This window comes from Tympanuchus pallidicinctus, unplaced genomic scaffold (genome assembly GCF_026119805.1).
Source record: "Tympanuchus pallidicinctus isolate F22 unplaced genomic scaffold, pur_lepc_1.0 scaffold35, whole genome shotgun sequence".
In the NCBI taxonomy this organism is placed as follows: domain Eukaryota; kingdom Metazoa; phylum Chordata; class Aves; order Galliformes; family Phasianidae; genus Tympanuchus; species Tympanuchus pallidicinctus.
In genome coordinates, this window is record NW_026294753.1 from 1,277,947 (window position 1) to 1,292,602 (window position 14,656).

General features: G+C 52.8%; 1 protein-coding gene across 3 annotated transcripts; it reads right to left on the reverse strand.

Moving 5' to 3' along the window:
* Positions 1–127: 127 nt before the first annotated feature.
* Positions 128–14,435, reverse strand: CTPS1 (CTP synthase 1). Of its 3 annotated transcripts, none has more exons than XM_052699195.1 (19): positions 14,329–14,435; positions 14,043–14,220; positions 13,089–13,259; positions 10,924–11,024; positions 10,169–10,285; positions 8,846–8,929; positions 8,460–8,540; positions 7,562–7,713; positions 6,013–6,145; positions 5,202–5,290; positions 4,617–4,711; positions 4,025–4,087; positions 3,423–3,466; positions 2,718–2,814; positions 2,539–2,594; positions 2,358–2,454; positions 1,981–2,125; positions 376–466; positions 128–245 (listed from the first exon to the last, which is right to left on the reverse strand). In XM_052699195.1, exons 1-18 carry the CDS (start codon positions 14,398–14,400, stop codon positions 382–384), a joined length of 1,860 nt encoding a protein of 619 aa, XP_052555155.1. In that variant the 5' UTR covers positions 14,401–14,435; the 3' UTR covers positions 128–245; positions 376–381. The 3 variants fall into 3 exon arrangements, with proteins under 3 accessions (XP_052555155.1, XP_052555157.1, XP_052555156.1); XM_052699197.1 differs by having other exon boundaries at positions 14,043–14,212; positions 14,329–14,426; XM_052699196.1 differs by lacking the exon at positions 14,043–14,220 and having other exon boundaries at positions 14,329–14,390.
* Positions 14,436–14,656: the final 221 nt, after the last annotated feature.

Genomic DNA, 14,656 nt, shown 5'->3' on the forward strand with positions numbered 1-14,656 from the left:
CCCCTGTACCCAAATCTCCCTCTTGTACCTTAAGGACGGAGCTCTCTGTGCTACGCTGAGCTCTTTTCCCATTGTGATTCAACATCAACGCCAAAGTACAAAAGAAGAGCTGAGGAAACGGAGGGGATGCAGTAACAAAAGTGTATAAACCATAAGTTAGGGAAGGCAGAAGCGGAGAGCGGCCACGTATTGCTGTGAGAGGGCCCAGAAAACCAAACGGGGGCTCTTCTTCAGCCACGACACAGCTGGAGGAAAAGTAAAGAGGAAAAGAAAGAATTAGTGATGCTGAAGGGCAGCAGACACACAGACACACTCAGAGCAGAGCAGCTGAGCTTTCCTTTCCATAAGGGAAGGGTTGGGAGCACTGGGAGTTACCGAGCATCAGTCGTGGTTGAAGGATGGAAACTTGAGCTCTGTTATCTCCGAGTCAGGGGAGCTGCTGCCGCTCCTGTCGCTGTAGGTGTCCCTGCAGAGGACAGAGGCAGTGCTGTGGGACGAGTGCTGAGGGCTCTGCAGTGGGAGCAGTGCCTCCTTCTGCCCAAGGATGAGCAGTGAGGCATGCAGAGCTTCCCAGAGCCGCCCCTGTGGGGCTCGGCCACGTGTTGATTTCGACTGGCAAACCCTAACATTGTTTTTGTACCAGATCTTCTAAGACCCCGCTGATCATCACCAAGCTAATAGCAAGTAGACTGGTTAGCCACCTGCACTGTGCATTCCCTTTCAGCCTCCTGGTGGCAGCCAGCTGCCTTTAATCCATCACACAGCTTTCAGAACCAATCGGTGGCTCTGATGGGAAGCACCCTGGGAACAGCACAGCCCGCAGTTGGACCTCACATCTCTGCCTACTGCCTCATCCCATCCCACACATTTTTACAGGGCTATAAACACCTGTTCCTGAGCACTGCTGGGATGCTGTCAGGTCCCTGTAAAGTCCCTGTGAAGGGAATTTCTCTGGAGCAAAGCCTCCTCGCAGCTGCTCGATACCCAGCACCAGACCTGCAGGGTGAACTCCTCCACATGATGCACACACACCGTGCATGCTGCAGTCTCAAACCAAGCAGGGATTCTTCGGGACGCTCCCCCAGCACTCTGCATTGTCCCTGCTGGATTCCTTCCAGTTCTCTCTGCCCAGCCCTGTACCCACATCTCTCTGAAGCACCCTTTGGTGCACAGACTGTTGCACCCCCTGCTGCCACCTGCACCGGTGTGCAGAGAGAAGCCTTGCTGCTAAGAGCTGTGCCAGCACAGCAGTGAGGAACGGAGGCTGTGCTGAAGTGACCACACGTGTTTTGTTATCTGCTCACACCAGCACAGAGACTCTCCAGATGTGCAACGCTGCCTTCAGCTGCTGCAGGAAGGATGGAACTTGGTCTCTCTGGATGGAAAGAGCTGCCTCATCCCCATGGCCAAAGCAGGAAATTAAAACATCCCTGCAGCTGCAGGGCACTGAAATGGGGCGTCACGACAGCAACTGTGCTCAGAGATCAACCAGAGCACAAGGGATGGCTGCTCCCCATGCAGCAGCACAGAACTGCTGTGATACAGCTGTGCTGCAGCTCAGTCTGGACAGAGCTGTGCTCTGCATTACAAACTCTGCATTACACCTTGCCCTGCTTTGGTGCTTTAGTACTCCCTGCCTTTGGCACTGTTAATGGCCTTTGGTTGTGCTGCTCAGTGAGCACGAGCGCTCCTACTGTAAAAGCAATGCTCTGCATTGCTCTGTACACGGAGAAAAGATCTAAAAGGGGAAAATCATCCACAAAAGCAGGCCTGGCTCAGTTTCCTTACAGCTCCCAGCAGGGCAGCAGGCTGAAGCTGGCACATCACAGCGGGGCACTCCCACAACACAGCGTGAGCAGCAGTGCTGCACGCCCCATTACCCTGCAGCCCCACAAAGTCCCCTCTGTGACTCTCCATCCAGTTCATCCCCTGGGAAGCTGTGCTGCCCCACGAAAGGCCTGCTGTTGTCCTCCAACCCACCTGGGAGAGAGCCTGCAGCCCTTCTGCAGGTAATGTGCAAGCCTTCCTGCAGACGCCAGCAGCAGCCCGAAGTACGGCGGGGACGGCTTGATGGGTCTGGAGAGGAATTCAGGGTGGTACTGAACACCCACGAAGAATGGATGCTCTACAAGGAAAAAAAAGCCAGGACACATCACTGACAAGTCTGCAGGGTGTGTTTGTTGATGACAGGGTCTTCCTACCCCGATTCTTGCTCCTACAAGGGCAGGCCCATGGCACTCATGTTAGTGCAATTCACCATGCAAGAAATGGTCGTGAGGGAGCGTGGCCCCATGTGTGTCCCTCAGCAGGCCCCCTGCAGGTGCTAACACACACAGGTCACCCTCTGACACACTCACCTTCTAGCTCAACTATTTCCATCCGCTCTCCTTCCTCATCCTGGCCGACAAACTTCAAGCCTTGCTCTTCAAAAAATTTCTTCAGCTCCGGATTGACCTGGAGGACAAACAGCGAGAGAACCCATCTTCTTTTGTGCCTGGCTTGTACACGGGAGCCCAGCACCCACAGCAGCAATCGTACCTCAAACCTGTGCCTGTGCCTCTCTTCCAAGAAATCGTGATCGCCGTACAGCTTCCCTGCACCAAAAGACAGGTGAACATCTGTGAGCAAACATCAACCAGTGCACACAGTGCCACGTTTTGACACGTCCCCATGAGCACCAGGAGGCACTCAGAACACACAGGTAGGAAATGCCTTACTCATGACTGAGTTCTTCGTTTGGAAGAGCGTTCTCCTCTTGCCAAGCCTCATGGTTCCACCCATCTGCCCAGGGTTGTGTTCTGGCATGTCGATCACCTGGGAAATTCAGAGCAGGATGAGGCTGAGGGACACACAGCCTCACACAAACACTGAAACATTCACAGGGGACAAGCAACATCCATGCAGAAAACACAGGCAGCAGCCCAGGGAACACTGTTCTGACTGGGCAGGGCAGCAGAGAGAGCGATGTTCCAGAAAGGCTGTTGGAACACAGTGCGGGTGTGGTGGGACTGCATGCAGCCTGCAGGCTGAGAACACAGCTCAGACCACCCACAGCCTTTCCAGGCAATTCCTGTCTGCTTCTGTTAATTACTGAGGTCATCAGTGAGCGATACTGATGGCACTGGACCCAGATATCACCACACGTGGTCCCATGAAATCAGACAGCTTTCCAAGTGCCCTTGAAGAGGGGCAGCTTTGTCTTTCCCCTCTGAAAAAACACCTTGGTTACTTGAAAAAGTGCAATGAGATAAATCACGTTTTAAAGAAATCCCTGTTGCAGCCCACTGAGCCCTGCAGAGCCCTCAAAAGCAGCAGCTGCCATACAGCCAAGCAGGAAACAACACTTTCCATGCAGATTAATAAGTGATGAAAACCAACTCGAGCACAGTGAAGATACAGCCAGCAAGTCACGGCATACTCACCACTGGATGAGTGGTGTTGGGATCAAATTCTGTTGAGTTCGCATCTGTAACGTTACATCCAGGGGTTAGAAACACCATTAAGTCCCTCTCACAGAAGTTCACAAACACGACTTAGGATGTTTCTGCACAAGGTGCAGAATGGGGGAGGGAGGAGGGCTCACAAACACGTTCCTCCCTCTCACCTTCACTACCTGTGAAGGTTCACAGTCAGCCTGAAGCACTGAGTTCAGTTTGACGCTCTGGAGGAAGGTCAGACAGGTGGACCTGCTCTATTTGAGCCCAGAAAGCACTTCAAGGCAGCAAAGCTGGCACTGCTGCCTGCCCAGCTGCACTGCTGCTCTTGTGGCCATGGGCTGTGAGGGCCCTGCACACACAGCTCTGCTCAGGTCACTCTGAACACTGAGTGAATGCCCCCACTGTATCCTGCCCGAATGAGATTATTCTTTTTCCTTTGAGCTGGCAAAAGGGGAGGGGAATTTTCTACAAGCCTAAGAAAAATAAAATGCCATCTATGTGCCAGTGAAAAATGGAAAGCATTACAGGTGTTACCCAAACAGCCAAAAGGAGATGTCCGTGGCCTGGGGATGGTTCTGTGCAATTACCTGACCAACCAAGAACGCTGCGTGCAAACTCCACAACTGCCAACTGCATTCCCAAGCAGACTCCTGCAGAAGAAGAGGCAGAACACAGATGAGGTATTTTTGAGCCCACGTGGTGAAGCTACAGACACCATCAGTGAAAACACAGAGAGACCACGGCCTCGTCTGCAACTCAGCCCCCAGCACAGGGATCTGCCATCACAACCCACAGACTCACAGCATGGCCTGGGTCGCAAAGGCCCACAGTGCTCATCCAGTTCCAACCCTGCTGTGTGCAGGTCACCAACCAGCAGCCCAGGCTGCCCAGAGCCACATCCAGCCTGGCCCTGAATGCCTGCAGGGATGGGGATCCACAGCCTCCTTGGGCAACCTGTTCCAGTGCCTCACCACCCCAGCCAGCCCTGACCACCTAACAGCCTGCTACAGGTGGTGGCACAGCTCAGCACAGAGCACTGCTGCCCTCAGCACTTATCTCTGACATTCAGAAGTCTGGGTAGCAATGGGAGTCAGCAAAGCTCGTGCTGAAGTCCATTACAGCGTTATTCAGTCTCCTTCTTTGCTTTACTTCTTCATATGGATGAAGAACATTTCTCACCTAAGAAGGGTTTCTTCTGTTTTCTTGCCCAGGAAATAGCTTGGATTTTGCCTTCTGTGCCCCGAACACCAAATCCACCAGGAACCAGCACGCCACTGCACCGGGATGAGAGACACCACTCACACAGTGCTCACCAGCACAGCCCCCACAGCCACACACCACTTCTCCACAACATGTTGGACCTCCCCCTCTGCTCATTTCCTGGGATAACTCCTGGCATTTCTGCACATTGCAAAACAACTCTTCCCCTCCTCACACCTCCCTGCAGTACTGCATGGCACACTTCCACCCTCCCTCCCTCTCCCTTTGGTTTCAGCAGTGCCCACCACTTCCCTTCTCCCTGTTTCCCTGTGCGCATCAATGTCCCCCCCTGCTGCCCTTCGCAGGATCCCCGCTTTGTTAACAGCTCTTCTCCATTCCACCTATCATCTCTTCTGCCTCTACCCTAAATTCCATCAAGACGACTTGGGGCAGCACGGCTGTGCACAGTGCCTAAGACACAGGCTGACAGCGCAGCTCTTCATCCCCAGAGCATCAGCAGCACAAGCTTATCAGCCACGGCCCAAAGAAGTGTAAGGATCTTACTGAGCACCACACAGCTTCTGCCACGCCTCGTGGTATCGGACAGGTTCCTCCTGCAGGGTGGCAGGCTCCAAGTCAGCAGAGTCGATGTACTGGGGAAAAAAAATCCAGAAAAGACAATGAGAGGAGCAGCAAGACCAAAACTCTTCAATTCTCCTCCTTCCCTCCCCTGGATTGCCCTCAGCGTGTGTCCTACTCAACGCTTTTGGGTTTTCTGCACTCATTTCCCCTTTGCTAGCCAAGAGAACTGCTTCCCCCCACTGTCACGCTAGGTGTGCACTAACTGAAGCCATGTCTTTGTATCCTCCCCTCCCTGCTGCAAGAGAAAACCCCAAATCCACGTGGCTCAGTGTCACATCTCCACACAGCACCACGAGATGCTGACAACCACAAGGCAAAAGCATCGTTCCACAAACGCACCTCACCTGACCTTCAAGAGGTACCAGTGAAACAAGAGGACATTGTGAAACGTAGGTCATTATGGTTAAATAATGCTGTCATCAGTGCTAAGCATGGGAAAACTGCAGGTTTTCCAGTTGCAACAACCACCCTGCTCTTTCTGAAGCCTGGAACGCAGCTACACAACTCCATAAGGCCATGCAAGGCACCAGCACCCCTTCCCCACCATCAAACACAGCTGCTGGGAAGAACCCACAGATTTTGCTGTTCTGTGCCCGACTGCAGACGTCTGGATGCTGTAATCCAACACAGCTTCAAAGCTCAGTGGCAGAACCAACCCTCCCACACGGTTTATGAGACACCTCATGAAGAGGGGTGGCACTGCAGGTGGATTTTGGGAGGGGGAAACACACACCTTGATGTCAAGTTTATGGTTGATAGCCAGTGCAGAATGTTCCAGTGCTTTAATGACGGAGGCGTAGGAGTCTGAAAACTTGGTGTACTTGCCAACAAGTGCAATGGAGCACGTCTCAAGGAGACGGTCATACCTGAAGGAAAAGCAAAACACGGGGGTTACGAGGAGAAAAAGGGGGTAAAAATCACTGATGATCTTTTCCAAGTGACAGAAACAGCTCAACTTCTACCAGTCTGTCAATGGGAAGAGAAACCTGCGGAAGAGAAGGCCTCCTGTGGCAACTGGGACCTAAAAACGTCAAAGCAAGAACGTAAGAAACAAAACACAAAGCGAGAGGAAAAGCTGTTAGGAATAGATCCAAACTGTCTTTCTTTTCCAAAAAAGTCAGCAGTAAATCACGAGGAGAGAAGATCAAAGCACAACTGTGCATGTTTCTCCTGTTCAGCATCCCCACGCTGCTGACAGAGCTCACTGCAGCAGCCAGGAATACAATACAAAAATCTTATGCTGTGCTGCCTGCTTTGTGCCCTGACGTGGTGAGCTTCCTGCTAAGGGATTCTGTTGGAAAGTTGTGCCAGAGTTGCTGGGTACCTTCCATCACGCTGCTTAACGAGGGCTGTCACAGAATCATAGAATCACCAAGGTTGGAAAAGACCTAAAAGCTCATCCAGTCCAACTGTTCACCCATTACCAACAGCTCCCACTAAACCATGTCCCTCAACTCCACATCCAGCCTTTCCTTGAACACCCCCAGGCTCGGTGACTCCACCACCTCCCTGGGCATCCATTCCAGTGCCTGACCACCCTTTCTGAACAGTAACACTTCCTCATGTCCAGCCTGAATCTCCTCTGCCGCAGCTTGAAGCCATTCCCCCTGCTCCTATCACTGATGACACGAGAGCAGAGGCCGACCCCCAGCTCACTGCAGCCTCCCTTCAGGAAGTTATAGAGAGCAGTGAGGTCTCCCCTGAGCCTCGTCTTCTCCAGGCTGAACATTCCCAGCTCCTTCAGCCTCTCCTCATCAGCCCTGTGTTCCAGACCCCTCACCAGCTTTGCTGCCCTCCTTTGAACACATCCCAAGGCCTCAATGTCTTTCTTGCAGTGAGGGGCCCAAAACTGCACACAGTAATGAGACGCTCTTTGCAGCAGTGCTCTGGTACAGTGGGAGGGAAGCATCGCTCAGCTCTGCTCCTTCCCAGGGCAGAGACGTGCTGGGCAGGAAGGACTCGGGTACAGACTGAAAACCCTCAGCTTGGTGTTTCACGAGGACAGAGCGCTGTGGTCCCTGCAGTGTCTCAGCATCTCAGAGTTACAGCACAGCTGCCTCACCCTCTGGAACGCACACCCCAAAGGCCCTGCTTTTAATCCGTGCAGCCAATGAATGCCATGCACACCCAGAGACGGATTTCAGCGCTACGCAATAACAGCTTTTCCACCTCCATCCTCTCCCCCAGGAGGAAAATAAGGCAGGAGATGGCACTGCAGAACAGGAATGAACGGAAACAGGGTAACACTCATAACCCAACGGGCTCCCAGCTCTGCAGCTCACCTGTCAGCCATCTCCTTCCACTTCATGAGCATCCTGCGGGGCTGCTTACCAATGGGGAGGTCCAGCCTGCGCCTGAAGTAGTCCACAACCCCCTGCTCCTCCAGCAGCAGAGGAACCCGGTAGATGGAAGAGACATCATGAACGCAGATGACCTGTGCATCAAATACCAGCAGGCTTAGAGCTGAGCTGAGCGCCCTGCAGATTATTTTTAGGCAGTTATATAGATATAGGCACGGCTATTTTTAAAGTATCGCTTCTCCCGAGTCACATGAAAGCAGAGCTCAGCACCTGACTGATAAAACTCCTGAATTGTGACTCCTCTCCTCTGTATTCACTTTAAGTGCAACTGCAGATGGGCAACAACCAGGGGAAGCTGTACTAAACTTCCTGGGAAGCGTGTGGTGAGATCCAGCTTACTCACAGCTCCTGGCCAGCAGCAGGTTGGCCAGCCAGAGCTGAGAGCCCCACTTAAACTCCTGTTCAATTCTCTTCACACAGGCTTGGGTGGAAGAATAACATCATGAGAGGAGCAGCAAGCAGAAATGCATTCATATCCTCTTAATTTTGGGCAACTGCCCTCTGGTCTCACAGCACTGAAAAATACTCATTCTTCTGTCTTTGTAGAAGGAATAACTGAGGTCAAAAGATATTCAGAAAATACCTTGGATGCCACTGAATTCCAAGCCTAAGTGTATTTACTTATAAAAAAATGCTGGCATAAAAGGGACCATTGTTGTAATGTTTACTGATGTAAAGAATACAGGTAAGACAAAGAAGCAGATGAATTATGCAGCTCCCAGAAAGGCAAAGCTGGAGCACATCAGCTCTGCGCTCAGATACAGCGCCCAACAAACAGCCACAACATTTACTGCATGTATCTGCAGACAGCAACCCTTACCTGTTCTGGTTCAACATGACAGAACATGGAAATCTTTTCTTTCACGGAGGTATCCAGGGGAGTGGAGCACCTGCAAACGATCTGACAGAGCAGCAACCTCACCCTTGTGAAGCAGAACAGCAGCACTCAGGCACCCACAGAACAACGCTGAACAAAGCCATCGTTCCACAGCCTCTGACTTGGGAGAGAAAACAGCTCCATTCTGTGCTAAAAGCTCCCAACCTCAGCATTAAGGAGGCCAGGCTGCAGCACAGGGACACGCAGTCGCAGAATGGCTTTGGTTGGAAGGGACCTGATGGATCACCAACCCCCAGCTGCTACACTGAGTGCCAGATCGCACTGCCAGCGCTTCACTCCCAAACCCAGAGCCACAGAACAAAGCTTACCAGATCTGGGGAGAGACCGAGACCTCGGAGCTCCCGGACGCTGTTTTGGGTGGGTTTTGTCTTCTGCTCTCCTGTGGAGCTCGGCTGGTCAAAGAGGAGAACTGGCTGCATTAACTGCTGATGCTACAGAGCATCGTGCTGCTCTCCAACTTTACTCCACCCCTATTCATCTTCTAAAACTTTGATCTGGCTTTTAGACAATTCATATCAGCTTCAATTACTCCTCTGCATTTTAATCCCAAAGGCTGAGAGCAACCAGAAAAACAGAGCTGAAGTCTGCACACTGAGCAGGAATTCATCCCACTGCAGGATGGAAAGCCCAATATTTTTTTCCCCACTGTTCCTTCTGAATACTTCACATTTTCCATTCCTTGTTTTCTCCCCCTAAATCACCCAGCCTGGATGCAAAGGAAAGGAAAGAAAGGACAGCAGAAAAGAGAGCAGCCTGCACTTCAGAAATTCAATCCAATGACTCCAAATCCAGTTCCATGATGAGGAACTCTCATCTACAGAGTTCTAGAGCTACAGAAGATGCTCTCTGGTACTGTCAACAACCATGGAAAAATTGTTTTTTCAGCAGTGATTCAGAATAGAGCATTTTTGGGTGGGTAAGATTGTAAACTGCCTTCAAAGCCAGGTCAGATAACACAGGTGAGGTTGTACCAGGCATTGCATGCCATGAAGAAGCTCCACTGTGCTTTAGGTATTGACTGGAGCTTGCACCACCAACTGGGAACATAAGAAAACTTTGTTTTCCTTCGTGATTTCTAATTACATTTCTCTTCTGAGAGCACTGCTTCACAACAGCTTGTTGGTGGCATTTCTGAACCAAGCCCTACAAAGCATGTTTACCTACAAAGCTTCCCGTGTTGCCATAAGGAAAAGCAGCAGTTAAAGATGGGAGAGGCACAAAACTCAGGCTTCCATTTATAACACATTTAAAAACTCTGAAAACTTTCTGTTCACTTCCTGTTTATAAAATACATAACCAAATATTCTCTGCATTTCACAGAACTACAGCATGGCCTGAGTTGGAAAGGCCCACAGTGCTCATCCAGCTCCAACCCCTGCTGTGTGCAGGTCGCCAACCAGCAGCCCAGGCTGCCCAGAGCCACATCCAGCCTGGCCTTGAATGCCTGCAGGGATGAGGATCCACAGCCTCCTGGGCAACCTGTGCCAGTGCCTCACCACCCTCTGGCTGCGATTTCTTCTGCAGGTTTCTACGTACAGAAACCCAAATACAACATGCATGCAGAGAAGGTGTTTCAGAATGCAGTTATACAGGTGGCTCAGAAGCACCCAGCCCACAGCTGAGCTCCATACCTGCGGAACGAGGCTGACATGAATGTTACAGAAATTCTCTCTCCTGGCTTTGAACTGGAACTGGCGGAAGGCCTCGATGAAGGGCATGCTCTCAATATCACCCACCGTGCCTCCGAGCTGGGAAAGACAAAGGTGTTTAGAAATCAAGTTAGCATCGTGACATCCTCTGCTACAAAGGCCACTGAGGTGCACGAACACACACAGCCACACCAACACGCCTCCCAGCACCACCGCGATTCCCTGCGGAGCATCAGCTGAGAAGCACAGACAGGTGCCTGAGGTGACTGCCCTGCCCTTCCTCCACCCACCGGGTGCAAAGAGGGCACAGCATGATTAACTCAGCCTTCCAAGCATCAGCTTCTCATTAAAATTCATTCCGTAGATTCATCTGAGGCAGAGGGCTTCAAAAATGCAACTGTAACAGAATCCCAGCATGGCCTGGGTTCAAAGGCCCACAGCGCTCATCCAGCTCCAACTGTGTGCAGGTCGCCAACCAGCAGCCCAGGCTGCCCAGAGCCACATCCAGCCTGGCCCTGAATGCCTGCAGGGATGGGGATCCACAGCCTCCTTGGGCAGCCTGTTCCAAGACCCAAGTCTTTCTGCACATGGATTCAGACACAAAGCACCGAAAAGCTTAAGGCTAACAAGGAAGATTTGCAAGAACCCAACAACAAGCAGCCAACTATTCCTGAAAGGTGAGTTTTGCTAAACAAAACATGCATACAGTTTGGTTTAATGCCCCCAGAGCTACGCACCTCAATCACACAAACTTGGGGTTCCACACCATCTTCATCCACAGGGATGCGTGCCTGCCTCATCACCCACTCCTGGATGGCATCCGTGATGTGGGGGACCACTGAGGAAGAAGCCAGGAGAAGAGTTAAGACCACAGCTTCACTGACTGAAGATGCAATTATCAAAAATAAACCGCTCCTGCTTCCTAGATCACTTCCCAAAGCACCAACGTGCATTTCTCAAGGATGAATGTTTGAAATGGTTATTTTTGGCTGCCATTTTCAAGAGGTGCCTTGGCAGGAAATGCAGCCCCACTGCTCACATCTGTTTAAATGGAAATGTTTCTGTTAAGCTGGAAGTTTCCAGTACAAACAGTTCCACATGCTGAGCTCAGAGAGTCAGCTTGTTTTAAACTGCCTGCAGAAATCTTTATCCAGAACGGCTGTGGAGGGTTCTTGAAAAGGACAGAGACTGATCAGATCCTCACAGATCCTTTTGGTCTCCTAATGACACCACAGTATTACTTGAATGAGTTAAGCAGCAATAACTGTCTTAACCAGCCAGCAGATTATCCACATCACTCTGAAGTTCCCATTTAGGATTGGCTGTGTCAGGAAGTCAGATCCAAGCCCAGGATACAGGTCAGGCAGCACGTCCATAGGATCATAGAAGGGATGGGGTTGGAAGGGACCCCAAGAATCATCAGATTTCAACCCCCTGCTGCAGGCAGGGCTGCCAGCCCTTAGGTCAACTGCTAGATCAGTGCCCAGGGCCCCATCCTACCCTGCCTTAAACACCTCTAGGGATGGAGCATCCACAGCTCCGGGCAGCAGTGCCAGCACCTCACTGCCAATCAATGGAAAACCTCCCCCAACATCCAATCTAAACCTTCCCTCCTCTAAAACCATTCCCCTCTGTCCTGTCACTATCTGTCTATCACTATATATCTATAGTATAAACGGCTGATTACCTTCCTGTTTATAATCCCCTTTTAAACACTGGTCACCCCACAGCCTTTTCTTCTCCAGGCTGAACAAGCCCAGCTCCCTCAGTCTGCCTTTGTAGGGGAGGTGCTCCAGCCCTGTGAGCATCTTTGTGGCTCCTCTGGACCCTCTCCAACAGCTCCACATCTTTCCTGTGCTGGGGGCTCCAGACCTGGACACAGTACTGCAGATGGGGCCTCATGAGGGCGTAGCAGAGGGAACAATCCCCCCTGCCCACTGCCATCCATGCTGATGGAGCCCAGGACACCATTGGCCTAAGCACACGCTGCTGGCTTGCGTTATATTTTTCATCTACCAGGACATTTAAGCCCTTCTCAGCAGGGCTGCTCTCAAGGAATTCTCCCAGCCTGTATCCATATCTGGGATTACCCCGACCCAGGTGCAGCACCTTGCACTTGGCCTTGTCAAACCTCATCAGGTCCACAGGGACCCCGCCTTTGAAGTTTAGCACAGTCCCTCTGGCTGGCATCCCTTCCTTATTCTGCATCAACTGCACCACTCAGCTCGGTGCCATCAGCAAAGTGCTGAGGGTGCACTCCATCCATCATTAACGAGATTGGTAAAGATGCTGCAGAGCGCCAGTGCTGAGATGGAGCCCTGGGGACAACACTCCTCCTCACCCCCACCCGCACACACAGCTTTTGGCCACAACATCCAACCAAATCCTTACCCACCAAACAGTCCACCCTTCATATCTCTCCAATTTAGAGACGAATTCCCAAGCAACAGTCTGCAGGACTACAGCTAACCCACAGCATCTGCCCCTACATTCACACTGCTGCGCCTTCTACTTATCATAGAATCACTGAATGTTCTGGGTTGAAAAGGACCACAATGTTCATCCAGCTCCAACCCTCTGCTGTGTGCAACCAGCAGCCCAGGCTGCCCAGAGCCACATCCAGCCTGGCCTTGAATGCCTGCAGGGATGGGGCATCCACAGCAACCTGTTCCAGTGCATCACCATCCTCTGGGTGAAAAACCTCCTAATATCCAACCTAAACCTCCCCTGTCTCAGTTTAAGACAATTCCCCCTTTTAAAAACAAATCATACGTATCACAAGGACAGGACTGACCACAGAAAGGCCTCAAACTGAGATGGAATCCAAAGGAAAAAAAAAAAAAAAAGCAGGACAGAAATACAGAATACATTCCCTGGCATCAGAAACAAAGCTTCACATCACCTTGAACGGTTTTGCCGAGGTAGTCTCCCTTCCTCTCCTTGTTGATGACATACTGGTAGATCTTCCCAGTCGTCAGATTGTTGTCTTTGGTGAGGCGGATGTCGAGGAAGCGCTCGTAGTTACCGAGGTCCAGGTCCACCTCCCCACCATCATCCAGCACAAACACCTCTCCTGCAGCACACAGAGAATCACACACAGCTCAGAGCAACGCAGCCCTTGGTTGGAGGCTGTGTGTGACAGGCGGGCAGGGGTCTGCAGCAAAAGCGTTACGGGGAGCAGCTGGGTGGTTGGGTCTGGAGGAGGCTCACAGGGACCTCAGTGCCCCTGCAAGGGAGGCTGTGGATCATAGAACAGTTTGAGTTGGAAGGGACCCATAAAGGCCATGTGGTCCAACTCCCAGCACTGAGCACAGGCACCCACAGCTCCATCAGTGCTCACGGCCCCTCCGGTCTCACCTTGGTTGTCTGCAGGGATGGGAGCCGCCACCCCTCTGGGCGACCTGTGCCGCCGCCTTACCGGCCTTACTGCAAAAAGTCCTTCCTTACACCCCACCTCAATCTCCCCTCTTTCGGTTCGAAACCATTTCCCCCTGTCCCATCACCACAGGCCCTGCTGAAGTCTGTCCCTTACAGCCCTTCAGGCACCGAAAGGATCGGGTAACAGCAACAGGGTGAGAGGCGACAGCCTCAAACTGCACCAGGGGAGGCTCAGCTTGGGCATTAGGAGCAATTTCTTCTCCGAAACAGCAATGATGCAACGGCACAGGCAGGGCTCAGCATCCCCGGGTGCGGTGCAGAACCGCACGGATGCGGCCATCGGGCACGGAGGGGGGAGGGGGTCGGGCCGGACGGTTCTGTGCAGCCATCGCGATTCTGCGGCAGCAGGCAGAGCTCCGCCCGGCACGGAGGACGCGCAGGGCAGAGCCGTGCCGACTCCCCCCGGCCCGGCGCTCACCGTGCTCGTACGGGGAGAAGGTCCCGGCGTCGATGTTGATGTAAGGGTCGATCTTGATGGAGGTGACGCGCAGCCCGCTGGATTTCAGGATGGTGCCGATGCTGCTGGCGATGATCCCTTTGCCGATGCCCGAGATCACCCCGCCCGTCACCAGGATGTACTTCATCTGCCTGCCGGTCTGACAGCGCGCCTCAGGAGGGGCCGCGCAGCCCCCGCCCCGCCGCGCCGCCCCGCCCTCCCGCCGCCTCGCCCCGCAGATCCCCCCGCGCTGCCGGGCGGCGCTCACCTGTTCCCGCGCGCGGGTTCCTGCGGGGAGGAGCGCACACGCACGCCGTGCCGGCGGGGCGCACAAGCGCATGAGGCCGGCGGGCGGCAGGGCGCATGCGCGGTGCTCCTCGGGCGCGTGCGCAGTGCGGAGGAGGCGGGGCTTAGGGGGCGGGAGCGTTCCCGGCCTGCGGGGCTGCCTCAGGGGTGCGAGTCGTAGGAGCGTGGAGTGGTGGAGTCATAGAAACGTAGAATCATAGATTCATAAAACCACAAGATTCATAAAACCACAAGATTGGAAGGGACCTGCGGGATCATCGAGTCCAGCCGCCCTCCCATCGCCGCTGCCA

Excerpts from the sequence above, each read along its gene's own strand:
- CTPS1 (XM_052699195.1), bottom strand. The coding sequence starts at position 14,400 with ATGCGCTTGTGCGCCCCGCCGGCACGGCGTGCGTGTGCGCTCCTCCCC. Across the intron at positions 14,221-14,328 it reads GAACCCGCGCGCGGGAACAG|ACCGGCAGGCAGATGAAGTA; the intron begins GTGAGCGCCGCC and ends GCGCGCTGTCAG. Across the intron at positions 5,291-6,012 it reads ACCATAAACTTGACATCAAG|TACATCGACTCTGCTGACTT; the intron begins GTGTGTGTTTCC and ends TTTTTTCCCCAG.